The sequence below is a fragment of the Macrobrachium nipponense genome, chromosome 40 (assembly GCF_015104395.2).
Source record: "Macrobrachium nipponense isolate FS-2020 chromosome 40, ASM1510439v2, whole genome shotgun sequence".
NCBI classification, from domain to species: domain Eukaryota; kingdom Metazoa; phylum Arthropoda; class Malacostraca; order Decapoda; family Palaemonidae; genus Macrobrachium; species Macrobrachium nipponense.
In genome coordinates this window covers 9537807-9551880 of record NC_061101.1, presented here as the reverse complement: position 1 = coordinate 9551880, position 14074 = coordinate 9537807, and the positions used below count along the sequence as shown (strand labels likewise).

The 14074-nt window shown below is 47.5% G+C and overlaps 1 protein-coding gene across 1 annotated transcript in view; it reads left to right on the top strand.

The window, feature by feature from the left end:
* The window catches only part of LOC135211906 (centromere-associated protein E-like), a 209700-nt gene that overhangs the window by 111639 nt on the left and 83987 nt on the right, over positions 1-14074 (top strand). Inside the window, 2 exon segments of the mRNA XM_064245140.1 lie at positions 7771-7906; positions 7908-7956. Coding sequence (XP_064101210.1) covers positions 7796-7906; positions 7908-7956 — 160 coding nt within the window. The 5' untranslated portion in view covers positions 7771-7795.

The window sequence follows — 14074 nt, the reverse complement described above, 5'->3', positions numbered from 1 at the left end:
TTTTGTATGATTGAATTTCTGGTCTTAGCCCAGGGCAAGGGCAATCTTTGTTGTTACTATCCTCCGTCAGTCAGCCTTGACTCGCTTGAACTACGGAAGGATTCCACTCCTGTAGAGGCTAACTTTGGTCAAATTCCAATTCCTCTACAATAGTAAGAAGAGCACCGACAGAGGCAAGTAACAGTCTGCTGTAGCTCTCTTACAAGGTAAGTACAAAAACAGACACCTTGAGTGTTTACTGGTATTGCAATAAATGTAACCATTTAAAAATACTAGTGGTCCACTGAATCCCACCTTCCCATAAATGTGTAATCAGCTCTATAATTGTTCGGTAAGACACTACAATAAAAATGAAATTTTCATTATTAAAATGAAGTTTTATTGTATACTTACCGAACAATTATGATTATACCCACCCTCCTCCCCTTAGGTGGACGGACGCGAAAAAAGAATTGGATTCACCTGGGCAGTTTGTACCTGGTTCTCCGCGAGTGGAGGGAGATGACGTCATCACCACCAGTGTTGGCGACGCCGACCGCGCTAATTTGAATTTAGTATCCTCCCGCTCGTCGGGAAATCACGGCTCTATAATTGTTCGGTAAGTATACAATAAAACTTCATTTTAATAATGAAAATTTCATTTTTCCTAACTATACAAACCTGAGGTCCTTTTACACATAGCCCCACCTCATGCCACCCCTCACTCTGCGTTTCCTGGGCCTAAAGCAAAGTGACTCCTCCCTCGCAGTCGAGCTGACCGCCAACTGCCGACAAGTAGTTAACTACCGAACCCCCTTGTTTGAAGTTTTACGACCGGTTTTCGTCAGCTGCCGCTAAGTTACCTTCCTATTGTTAAAGGGACCTGAGGTTTGTATAGTTTATGAAAAATGAATACAATTTTATACATTCACTTCCCTGCCAGATATATACTTAGCTATAGACTCCGTCGTCTCCGACAGAATTTCAAATTTCGCGCACACGCTACCGGTAGGTCAGGTGATCTACCGCCCTGCCCTGGGTGGCAGGACTAGGAACCATTCCCGTTTTCTAATCAGAATTCTTTCTGTCGCCGGACCATCAACAGGTTGTTGTTGGTTCCTTCCCGTTGGTTTTCTTTTTTTTCGCCGGCAATTGATCTTCTTGACCGACTTTTGGTGACGTATCTGGATTGTTTGGATTGGCATACGCTTTTGTGGACTGTTTTGTGGACTTGATTTTGGATTTTTCTTTAAATATGTCTGACTCTGGTATGGTTGTGAGACGTTTGGTGTTTGAATGTAGGCTGTAAGGTGAGGTTGCCGAAAGCTTCGGTAGACCCTCACACGGTATGCAAGAGGTGCAGGGAGTATGAATGTTCTTTTACTAATACTTGTAAAGAATGTGAGAACTTGAGTGAGAACGAATGGAAGAATCTAACTAATTATTTGAAAAAGTTAGAAAGAGAGAGAGCGAGGAAGGCTTCTCATAGAAGTTTAAGTAGTTCTAGATCTGAACTAATTCCAAGCTTGGGATCTTCCCCAAGGGTAAGTATTGCTACTTCTCCTTCCATTGCAGCCCCTTCTCCTATTGCAGAACCGTAGATCCAGCGAAAGAACTTGCAGATCTAAAAGCAGCCTTCAAAATAATGGAAAACAAAATGGCTGCCATACAGGTAAGGCTAGTGATTTGTCATTAGACAGTGATATAAGTGTCCCCAGTGTAGTGGAGGGGGCATCTGGTCGGCTCAGCAACGCTCCTAGGTCTAGACCTCTTCCAAGCTCACATGCCCAGAGGAGAAGGAATGTCGAAAGCCGAAAGGAGGTTGTGGAGAATCCCCACCGATCAGGTGTCCCTTCGGCGGTTTCTGTGACACCCCAGACTGCCAAGGACCGCTATTGTAAAAGCGTCCTAAGTAAGTGTTTCTCGTCGTCGGGATCTTCATCACCGAGACGTGATTGGAGAGATTCCGATCGATCTCGGCCTCTCAAGAGGAGTTGGAGGGCGCCGACTATTGACTCGAGCCCTGAAAACTTCCCTGAGGAGTCTCCATCGGGAGTTAAGAAGGCGAGAAGAGCCATTCTTCCAACCAGAGTGAGAAGGAGGCAGGAGGTGGAGGCTATGGACTCCTCCCCTCCTCCTTCCCCCTCCTCCCGAAGAGGATAAAGAGGAGGCTACAAAGAGGTTCATGATGGCGATGCAGGAACAGATTTCGTCATTTGTAGGAGTCCTGTCAAAGGAGCCTCCTAGAAGGAAAGACACTTCCCTTCCTATTAAAGATCCTCCAGACGTATGGAGGTATCTACCTCCAGGATCGATACTCCTACACGAGGTGAGGTTTCCTGTACGAACCTGGATGAAACAATCACACGTCTGGCACCGGCCAGGAGTGAGGAGTCACCCAGGAGGCAGGAGCCAAGAGCCAGGAGTGAGGAGTCCACCAGGAGGCAGGAGCCAAGAGCCAGAGTGTGGAGGCATCCAGGCAAGAGGCAAGAGCCAGGAGGCTAGAGCCAGGGAGGCAGAGCCAGGAGGCAAGAGCCAGGAGGCAAGAGCCAGGAGGCAAGAGGCAGGAGTCAAGAGGCAGGAGCCAGGAGCCAGGAGGCAGGAGTCAAGAGGCAGGAGCCAGGAGTCCGGAGTCCGGAGTCAGGAGGCAGGAGTCCGGAGTCAGGAGGCAGGAGTCAGGAGTCAGGAGGCAGGAGTCAGGGAGCCAGGAGGCAGGAGTCAGGAGCAAGAGTCAAGAGCCAGGAGTCAAGAGTCGGGGACTCGTTCCTGGAGGTTATGACTCTTCGCCAAATGGAAGCTCCTCTCCTTCAGAACATAGGAGGTCTTGGAAGGACTCTTCCTCAAAACGAGAACGTTCTCCTTCGTCGGATCGAGGGTTAGACGAGGTTGTCTGACGACGATCCTCCTGCTAATGAGGGACTTTCGAGTTACAAAGTCTTGGCCTCTTTACTACTACAAGAGTTTGGAGATTCTCTTAGTCCTGCAGCTCCTCCTTCTCCTCGTTCGCAATCTTTTCGAGCTCAGCTACGCTAAATCGTCGGCATTCTTGAAAATGAAGCCCGCGATATCAATGAAGAAGGCACTCCATTCTTTAGATTCTTGGATGGACAAGAAGAAGGAGTTAGGAAATCGGTATTCTGCATGCCTCCTTCCAGATTGCACGGGAAGAGAGGTATTTGGTATGGGACAGGAGAGACTATGGGTCTTTCTTTACCCGCCTCTGCAGATGCCGACTTTTCCAGTTTAGTGGAGGCCTCTAGACGTCACTCCTTAGGATCGGTCAGAGCGACGTGGAGCACTTCAGAGTTGAACCACTTTCTAAAGGGACTTTTCGTCACTTTAGAGGTGTTCAATTTTCTGGATTGGTCGCTCGGAGTTCTGGTCCAACAAATCTAAGGATCCGGAGTTTCTGAAGAACCCAGAAATTCTCCATAGCGTTCTGTCCTGCATGGACAAGGCAGTACAGGACGGTTCAGGTGAAGTGGCTTCACTTTTCGGTGCTGGTCTCCTGAAAAAGAGATCGGTGTATGGTTTCCCTTTTATCAAAAGGGGTTTCTCCGAGCCAGAGGACTGCCTTACTGTTCGCCCCGCTATCAGATCATCTGTTTCCTTCTCAGTTAGTCAAGGATATATCTCGCTCACTAACTGAGAAGGCGACACAAGACCTACTTACTCAAACGTCCAAGAAAGGACGACGGTAGTGGCGACGGTTAAGAAGGAACCTCGTCCTACTCAGCAGCCCTTTCGTGGAGGTGCAACGACTCGTACCCCGCCAGAAAGAAGAGCTCTGAAAAGAGAGGAAGGTCTTCATTTAGACCATTCAAAAAATCTAAGTGACTTGTTGCTCCTCCAAGCCACCAGTGGGCGCCAGACTCCTGAATTTTGCAGGAGTATGGGAACAAAGGGAGCCGACCCTTGGTCCAGTGTCGGTCCTGAAGAAGGGATATGTAATCCCCTTCGACGACAAACCGCCCCTAACATCTACGCCTCGGGAACTGTCAGCGAGGTACGGAGACCCGTTAATGCGAAAGACTCTCCTTCAGATGGTGGAGCAAACATGTGGGAAAAAGAGGCCATCGAACTGGTACAAGATCCACACTCCCCGGGATTTTACAATCGCCTTTTTCTAGTACCAAAGGCATCGGGGGGGTGGAGGCCAGTTCTGGACGTAAGCGCTCTGAATCGCTTCGTACAGAAAAAGAAGTTTCGTATGGAAACGTCCGCCTCTGTCATGTCGGCGCTTCGCCCAGGAGATTGGATGGTCTCTCTGGACCTACAAGACGCCTATTTCCACGTTCCCATTCACCATCAGTCAAAGAAATATCTTCGCTTTGTGATAGGAGAACAAGATCTTTCAATTCAGGGCTCGTGCTTCGGTCTGTCTACAGCCCCACAAGTATTCACCAACCTCATGGCGAATGTAGCAAGATGGCTTCACCTAGAAGGGATAAACATCTCCCTCTACTTGGACGACTGGCTAATCAGGGCCGAGTCGAGGAGTCAGTGCTTGGAGGACTTGGAAGTAACAAGGTACCATGCTAGATTTCGCTAGGGTTTGCCATACGTCAACCCTCGGAAGAAGTCACAAACTGATCCCCAGCCAGAACTTGGTCTATGCTGGGGATTCCAGATGGATTTCCGGGGTTTTTCGGGTATGATCCTTCGCGAGAAAGATCGCTCGAGGTTTGTCGAGAATCTCGAGCTTCTTATAAAGAAAGGACAGCTCAGCGAGGGATTACCTGAGCCTTTTAGGGACCCTGCCTCATTGGAGAAGTTCTTCTCGCTAGGGAGACTTCACCTTCGCCCTCTTCAGTTTTTCCTCAAGAGGTGTGGAACTGGAAGACGGTCAACTCTCGACATCTTCCAACTTCCACAAGAAGTAAAAAGATCATCTGAGGTGGTGGATTCCCTCAGCTTCAAAAGAACGAAGCTTATCGCTTGCTCTGCAGAACCCAGACCAAGTGTTGTTTACCGACGCTTCGGAGTCGGGATGGGGAGCGACGCTGGGAGCAAGGGAGGTGTCAGGCACCTGGACAAAGGAACAGGTGTCCTGGCACATCAATTGCAAAGAACTTGTGGCCATACACCTAGCCTTAAAGTCCTTCGAAAAGATAGTCAGAGACGGGGTAATACAGATCAACTCAGACAACACACGGCTCTGGCTTACATAAGAAAGCAAGGAGGCAGCACCTCGTTCTCCCTCTATCAGTTGACAAAACACCTGTTAACTGGACGGAAGAAAGAGGCATAACTCTCCTCACAAGGTTTGTTCAAGGGATCAAAAATGTGAGAGCGGACAGACTGAGCAGGAGAAACCAGGTCCTTCCCACGGAATGGACTCTTCACGAAGAAGTGTGTCGAAGTCTTTGGGTCCCTGTGGGGGAGACCTCACATAGACCTGTTTGCGACGTTCCTCTCCAAAAGAATAGAGAACTTTTGCTCTCTAGTAGAGGATCCGAGAGCCTTCACAATAGACGCGTTTCTCATGGATTGGTCGGGTGTGGACGCTTACGCCTTTCCCCCGTTCAAAATCCTGGGGGAAGTGCTCAGGAAGTTTGTAGCTTCGAAGAGCACGAAGTTGATACTCATAGCCCCATTTTGGCAGCACAGGAATGGTTCACGGAGGTACTGGAGTGGATAGTGGACTTCCCCAGATCGCTTCCAAACAGACACGATCTACTCAGACAACCCCACTTCGAGAGGTTTCATCACAACCTCCCAGGTCTCGCTCTGACTGCCTTTCGACTATCGAAAGACTTGTCAGAGCGAGAGGCTTTTCTCGCGAGGCTGCGGGCTCTATCGCTAGAGCCCGCAGAGCTTCGACGAGAAGAGTATACCAGTCGAAGTGGGAAGTCTTTAGGAGGTGGTGTAAGGTTCAGAAGCTGTCCTCCTCCAGTACCTCTATAGTGAATATTGCTGATTTCCTCCTCTTTCTGAGAAAGGAGTCACACCTATCTGTCTCGACAATAAAAGGATACCGAAGCATGCTGTCTTCGGTTTTCAGGAATCGAGGCCTAGACATTGCTAACGACAAAGATCTACACGATCTAATTAGATCTTTTGAGACGTCGAAAGCAGCTACTCCTAGAACACCTAGTTGGAATCTAGACGTGGTCCTGAAATTCCTTTCATCGGACAAATTCGAACCTTTACATCTGGCGTCCTTCCGAGACGTTACTAGGAAATGCTTGTTCCTAGTGGCTCTCGCTACAGCCAAGAGGACGAGCGAATTACACGCTCTGGATTCCACGGTGGGGTTCAAAGGAGATGCTGCCATCTGTTCTTTCCAGACAATGTTTCTGGCAAAGAATGAAAACCCATCAAAACCTTGGCCCAGAAGTTTTGAGGTAAAAGGCCTATCTAACCTGGTAGGCAGAGAGATAGAGAGATCTCTCTGTCCAGTGAGAGCTCTTAAATTCTATTTAGAGAGGAAGAGACAGATGGGAGCTTGTCAACAAGGTCTTTGGTGTGCAGTGAAGAACCCCAAACGACTCATGTCCAAGAACGCCTTGGCTTTCTTTGTGAGAAGCGTTATTACAGACGCTCACAAGAACTGCTCGGAGGAATCCTTCGGTCTTCTAAAAGTCAAGACGCATGAAGTAAGAGCAGTAGCAACGTCTTTGGCGTTCCAGAAGAATATGTCTCTGAAGAATATCATCGAGACTACATATTGGAGGTGCAATTCAGTGTTTGCATCTCATTATCTGAAGGACGTGAGAGTGACCTATGAGAAGTGCTTCTCGCTAGGTCCTTTTGTATCAGCAGATACAGTACTGGGTCTTGGAGCAAAGACTGATCCTTAATTTTGTGTTTTTATCGTACATAAACCCTCTTGTCAGATGTGCTTGGTTTTCTAGCAGCAAGCTCACTACTGTCGCACGGGAGCAGAGTGTCATTGCTGGTAGGCGATCAAGGGTATGTATGACTAGTAGGGAGTACAAAAATTTTTTTTTTTTTTGTATTTTTGGTAATGAAATGTAAGTTATGTTTCGAGTTTTTTTGGTTGTTTGTGAGGAGTTCGGGGATGACTCCTTACAATCTTAGAACTAACATGGATGTTAGGATCAGGTGATCGGGATCGGTTTTGTGCTCCTTGAACAAGGTGTATTGTCATGTAAGTGGAATAGCACCCAATGACAAAGGCCTTTAGGCTCTGCCGAGTAAGTGGATAAGACCCCATTGGCAGACCCACAAGAACTCTTAGCCATAGATCATTATCTCGCTGAGGCTCTTGAGGCTAAGCAGACTACAAGGCAGTAGCCGCGAAGTCTTCAGCCTAATAAGGTAGGAACCAGGTTTATAAATACCTACAACATATGTTGTTTACCTGTCTATTTCAGTAGTTAGCTGTCTCTTACCCACCACCAATGGGTGCTAATCAGCTAAGTATATATCTGGCAGGGAAGTTGAATGTATAAAAATGATATTGTCATGGTTACAATAAAGTTTTATACATACTTACCCTGACAGATATATACGATTAATGGCCCACCCAGCCTCCCCGCAGGAGACAGGTGGAAGAGAAGAATTCTGATTAGAAAACGGGAATGGTTCCTAGTCCTGCCACCCAGGGCAGGGCGGTAGATCACCTGACCTACCGGTAGCGTGTGCAGCGAAATTTGAAATTCTCGGGAGACGACGGAGTCTATAGCTAAGTATATATCTGTCAGGTAAGTATGTATAAAACTTTATTGTAACATGACAATATCATTTTTTGTTATTTTACCTTTGAACTCTACCTATGGACCCCTTTTGATATTATTTGCTGATATTTGGTGGCCTTCTTTGCAGGTTGATTTGACCTTTTGAGTTCAACATGTCAGATAACATCCTCGTTGCCGTGCGGCTGCGGCCACTGATACAGAGAGAAGTTACAGATAATTCGGCCATCCACTGGCAGTTAGGTGAAGGGAACACCTTATTAATTTCAGATTGATCCTCATACACGGAAAGCATTATGCCCTCCTTATAAATTTGGTAAGTTGACTGTAGGATTTTTCAGTTGTAGCTAATTAGAGGAAACTAGGATTTTCTCCTGGTCATTGTCAGTTAAAATCTATGCTTAGATCAGAAACACTACTGTAAACATTAGTTTTCATACAATCAACTTACCTGTCAGATATATACATAGCTAAGACTCCGTCGTCCCCGACAGAAATTCAAATTTCGCGCCACTCGCTACAGGTAGGTCAGGTGATCTACCGGCCTGCCCTGGGTGGCAGGACTAGGAACCATCCCCGTTTTCTATCATATTTTCTCTGTCGCCGGTGGTATCAACATTGTTGTTATTACCTCCTGACTTGGATTCTTTTTTCAACATTTGATCAACGTTTTTTCGACTTTTGGTGACGTATTTGGATCGTGTTTTGGCATTCGCTACTGTGGACTGTTTTTGGAATAACTCTTTTGGATTTTTCTCAGGATGTCTGATTCTAATGTGAGTGTGAGAATGTGTGTGAATGTAGGCTGCAGGGTGAGGATACCGAAAGCTTCGGTTGATCCTCACACTGTATGCCGTAAATGTAGGGGGGTGCAGTGTTCTGCTACTAACACTTGTAAGGAATGCGAGAGTTTGAATGCAGAAGAATGGAAGACTTTGACTTCTTATTTGAAGAAGTTAGAGAGGGATAGAGTTAGAAGACTGAAAGGTGTGAATTCAAGGCCTATTGAGCCTTTTAATGATAATTCTAACCCTACTTCTGGAGATTTCCCTCCCTAAATCTCATTCTCAGAGTGTCTTTTCGGATTCGGCTTCGGAAATCGCCAATCTAAAAGCAACAATTCGAGACATGAAGTCCAAGATGGCGGACTCAAAAGGTAAGGCTAGTGATAGTGAAAATTTTAGTGAAGTGAACCCTATCAGTGTTGTGGAGGGGGCGTTTGATCGTCCCTGCGGCGCTCCCAGGCCTAGACCTCTTCCAAGCTCACATGCCCAGAGGAGAAGGAAAGTCGAAAGCCTTAAGGAGGTCGTGGGGAATCCCCAACGGTCAGACGTCCCTTCAGCTAGCTTTGCTTCATGGCAGCCAGCTCAAGGACGCTACAGGAAAAGCGTCCTTCGCGAGTGTTTCTCGTCCTCTCCCTCTCCCTCACCTAAACGAGGGTGGAAGGAGTCGACCTTATCGAGACCGCTGAAGCGTCATATGAAGCAAGATATCGACTCTAGCCCGGAGCGCTTCTCTGATGACGCCCCGTCTGCTATCAAGAAGGCGAAGGTGGCGTCAACGTCATCTGACGCTTATGAGGAAGTACCTTATCATGCTTCTTCCCCTAGTGATGACGAAGGGCGCCAGGCGCTAGACGTAGGAGAAGCGTCAAGGAAGATCATTATGGCGGTGCAAGAACAACTATCATCTCTTGTGGGAGTTTTAGCGCCCCGTCGGAAGGACGTGACGCTTCCTATTAAGAAGTCTCGTCCTCTCGCTCCTGCTCGGAAGACGTCTTTTAGAAGTGAAGCGTCAAATCAAGAGGATCGTAGACGTGACGCTCCGTCCAAGATTGTGACGCCGAGTAGGAAGCCCTTAGAAAGCGAAGCGTCTTCCAGACGCGAAGCGTCATCTAAACGTCAACAAGAGACGTCATCCATGACGCTCGGAGAGCGGGAAGCGTCATACATGACGTCTTCTAAAGCGCGAGAGAAGCCGCAGGTTGTGACTCCTTCCAAGTCGATCAGAACGGGAAAAAGGAAAGACTTTCATTCCCTTAGCCCCTCTCCGATCAGGAGTTTGTCTCCCCCAGAAGAAGAAAGTTCTGAAAGGAGAACAGAAAAGGATTATCACGAGTTCGAACGAAACTCGGAGGATGAAGATCTTGGAAGAGAGGGCTTGTCAAACTATAAGGTGTTAACTACCATGCTTCTGGAGGAATACGGAGACGAGTTGACTCCGCTGCTCCTCTCCTTCTCCGCGCTCGCTCTTTTCGAGTGCGAAGGCGAAGAAGACTTCGTCTTTTCTGAAGATGAAGCCCACCATCTCGATGAAGCGGGCTTTACACGCCCTTAGACGCCTGGATGAAGTCGAAGAAAGAAAACTTAACCAGGACAGTATTTTGCATGCCTCCAGCAAGGTTAGCTGGGAAAAGAGGCATATGGTACAAGACGGGGGAGGATATGGGTATCGCTCTCCTTCTCTACTACAGAGGCAGACTTTTCGACGTTAGTTGACGCTTCAAGGCGTCCTAGTCTTAATTCTGCCCGCATTACTTGGAGTATTTCGGAACTGGATCATCTCCTCAAGGGACTGTTCCATGTATTGGAAGTATTCAACTTCTTAGATTGGTCCCTTGGGGTGATGTCCAAGAAAGCTCACGATTCGCAGGGAATCGAACCTGAAGCCTTGCTATGCATTTTGTCGTGCATCGACAAAGCAGTACAGGAGGTGGATCTTTGGAAGTCTCTGCATTATTTGGAGCAGGTCTTTTGAAGAAAAGGACAGTGTATGGCGCCTTCTTAACAAAGGCAGTCTCGCATGCGCAGAGGGCAGCTCTGCTATATGCACCTCTTTCGGACTTTTTGTTTCCTTCTAAGTTAGTGAAGGACGTAGCTCACTCATTAACTGAGAAAGCGACACAGGATCTTCTGACGCAGTCTGCTAGGAAGAAGAAACCTGCTTTAGTGTCGGACAAGAAAGAACCTAGCACTTCTAGGCAGCCCTTTCGAGGTGGTCCGATCTCCAGACCTCCCGCAAGAAGGAAGGCTCCAGAGAGAAGAGGTAGGTCCGCCTTTCGTCCCTTTAAAAAGGGCAAATGAAACATGTCTCCTCCAAACACCAGTAGTGCCAGACTCCTGGAATTCGTGGAAGCCTGGACACTGATAGACGCGGACGCGTCTTCACTAAAGATCATAAGGAAGGGATATCGTATCCCTTTCCTGAATACTCCGCCCCTAACGTCTATACCGAGGGAACTATCAGCCAAGTACAAGGATCCTGTGCTGAGGGATACTCTTCGATCAATGGTGGAACAAATGTGGGACAAGAGTGCAGTGGAACTAGTACTGGATCAAAACTCCCCGGGGTTTTACAATCGCCTTTTTCTAGTGGCGAAAGCCTCGGAGGCTGGAGACCATACTAGACGTCAGCGCTCTGAACAAATTTGTTCAGAAGGAGAAGTTCTCCATGGAGACTTCTGCTTCAGTCCTAGCGTCATTACGACAAGGAGATTGGATGGTGTCTCTAGATCTCCAAGACGCCTACTTTCACGTCCCGATCCACCCTTCATCGAAGAAGTACCTCCGTTTCATGACGGGGGGAAGGATCTTTCAGTTCAGAGCCTTGTGTTTCGGCCTGTCCACAGCTCCTCAGGTTTCTTCACAAGCCTGATGAGGAATGTGGCGAGATTTCTTCATCTCAAAGGAGTGAATGTCTCGATGTACCTAGACGACTGGCTCATCAGGGCCAGATCGGAGAGACGTGTTTGGTAGGACCTAAAGTTAACACTACAATTGACCAAGGCGTTGGGATTGCTTGTGAACCTCGAGAAGTCTCAGATGACCCCAGACAAGACCTAGTCTATCTGGGGATTCGGATGGATTCTCGGGGTTTTCGAGTTTTTTCCTTCGCAAGAGAGAACAGAAAAGGTTTTTGAGGATAATCTCTCTCTTCTTAGAGAAACGCAAAACGTCAGCGAGGGAATGGTTGAGCCTTCTGGGGACGCTTTCCTCGCTGGAACAATTCTTCCCTCTCGGAAGACTGCATATCCGTCCACTTCAATTCTTCCTCAAGAAGTCTTGGAGCTGGAAAAACGGACAACTGTCGGACGTTTTTCCCCACCATTCCAATGGAGGTAAAGGCACACCTACAGTGGTGGTTGCGGCTCTGGAAGAGAACAAAGGGGTCTCTATAAGTTCAAAGACCCAGACCTAGTGTTGTTCTCCGACGCGTCGGAGAGGGGGTTGGGAGCGAACATTAGGCTCGGAGGAAGGGTCAGGCAACCTGGGAACCAGCACAGGTGTCCTGGCACATAAATTGCAAAGAGCTCTTCGCCGTTCACCTGGCTTTGAAGAGTCTAGAACCTCTGGTGAGAGACAAGGTAGTACAAGTAAACGTGGACAACACCACCGCACTTGCCTACATTCGAAAACAGGGAGGGACTCACTCCTCGTTCCTTTACGAACTCACGAGGGACTTATTACTTTGGACGTCTCCACAGGAACATTCCCTGCTGACAAGATTCGTACAGGGAGTAAGGAATGTGAGGGCGGACAGGCTCAGCAGGAGGAACCAGGTCCTTCATACAGAATTGGACTCTGCACGAGGAAGTATGTCGCGATCTCTGGTCTCTGTGGGGAACTCCTCACGTGGATCTATTCGCAACATACATTTCAAAAAGGCTCCCAGTGTTTTGCTCGGTCGTGGAAGACCCAAGAGCAATTATGGTAGACGCCTTCCTGCTAAACTGGTCTCGAGTGGACGTGTACGCTTTTCCCCCATTCAAAATCCTGGGGTTAGTATTGAAAAAGTTTGTGGCGTCAAAAGAGACGAGGATGACTTTAATAGCCCCCTCCCCCTTTTGGCCGGCCCAGGAATGGTTCACGGAGGTGGTAGAGTGGATCGTAGACTTTCCAAGATCCCTACCAGGAAGGACGGATCTGCTCAAACAACCACACTTCAAAGAGGTACCATCAAAACCTCCCCGCTCTCGCTCTGACTGCCTTTCGACTATCGAAAGACTTGTCAGAGCGAGATGGCTTTTCTCGCGAAGTGGCAAGCGCGATCGCGAGAGCTCGCAGAACCTCCACTTCGAAAGTATACCAGTCGAAGTGGGAGGTCATTTAGAAGGTGGTTTGTAGAGCCAAGAAGTTGTCCTCCTCCTCTACCTCTATAGCGGAAATTGCTGATTTCTTGCTATTCTTGAGGTAAAATCGCATCTAGCTGTATCCACAATAAAGGGATACAGGAGTATGCTCTCGGCTGTGTTCAGGAACAGAGGTTTAGATCTGCAAATAACAAAGATCTCCACGATCTCATAAGATCATTTGAGACGTCAAAATCTAAGGAGCCAGTACCTCCGAACTGGAACTTGGACGTAGTCCTCAAATACCTGTCTTCGGATAAATTTGAACCTCCTCATCAGGCCTCATTTAGAGACGTAACTAGAAAATGCCTATTTCTTTTATCGTTAGCAACAGCAAAAAGAATTAGTGAGTTACAAGCTCTGCAGGATAAGTAGGATTCAAGGGAGACTCGGCGATTTGCTCGTTTAAGACTCTGTTTTTAGCGAAAAATGAGAATCCCACGAATCCCTGGCCTAGGTCATTCGAAATCAAAGGAATGTCTAGTCTAGTAGGCAGAGAAGCAGAGAGGTCTCTATGCCCTGTTAGAGCTCTGGAAGTTCTATCTTCAGAGGAAGCGTCAGTTGGGAGGCTCTAGACAAGGTCTTTGGTGCGCGGTAAAAAGACCCCACAAGACTGATGTCAAAGAACGCTCTAGCGTTCTTTGTAAGAAACGTCATTACGGACGCTCACAAGGTCTGTCCGGACGAACAATTACAAACTTCTGAGGGTAAAAGCTCATGAAGTACGAGCGGTTGCGACGTCTCTCTCGTTTTATAAAAATATGTCGCTTAAAAACATATTAGATACGACATATGGTTGATGCAACTCGGTATTTGCATCTCATTACTTGAAAGACGTGCGTGTGACGTATGAGAAGTGCTTTTCTCTAGGTCCTATCGTATCGGCAGATACGATTCTGGGTACGGGAGCCGACACCAATCCTTAATATGTATATACTGTTCTTCTGTTGGATATGGTCGAGATCTCTTCGAACAATGGAGGATTTCAGGCTCGCACGGGCGGCCGTCTATGTTGTTCATAAAGAGAATTCTCGTCATATCCAATTAGTTGAGTATAATTTTTTTTTTTTTGAAAAAATTATGTATGTGTGTAGTGGTTTTTTGAGTTACGGTTGTTGTGACGAGTTCGGGGATAAACTCGTAACAATCCTTAGTTATAACACATGGTTAGGATCAGGTGGTCGGGATTGGGTTGTGTGCTCCTTCTTAAGGTGTATTGTCATATAAGTGGATCAGCACCCATTGACAAAGTCCTTTTAGGCTCTGCTGAGTAAGTGGGTAAGACCCCATCGGCAGACCCACAAGA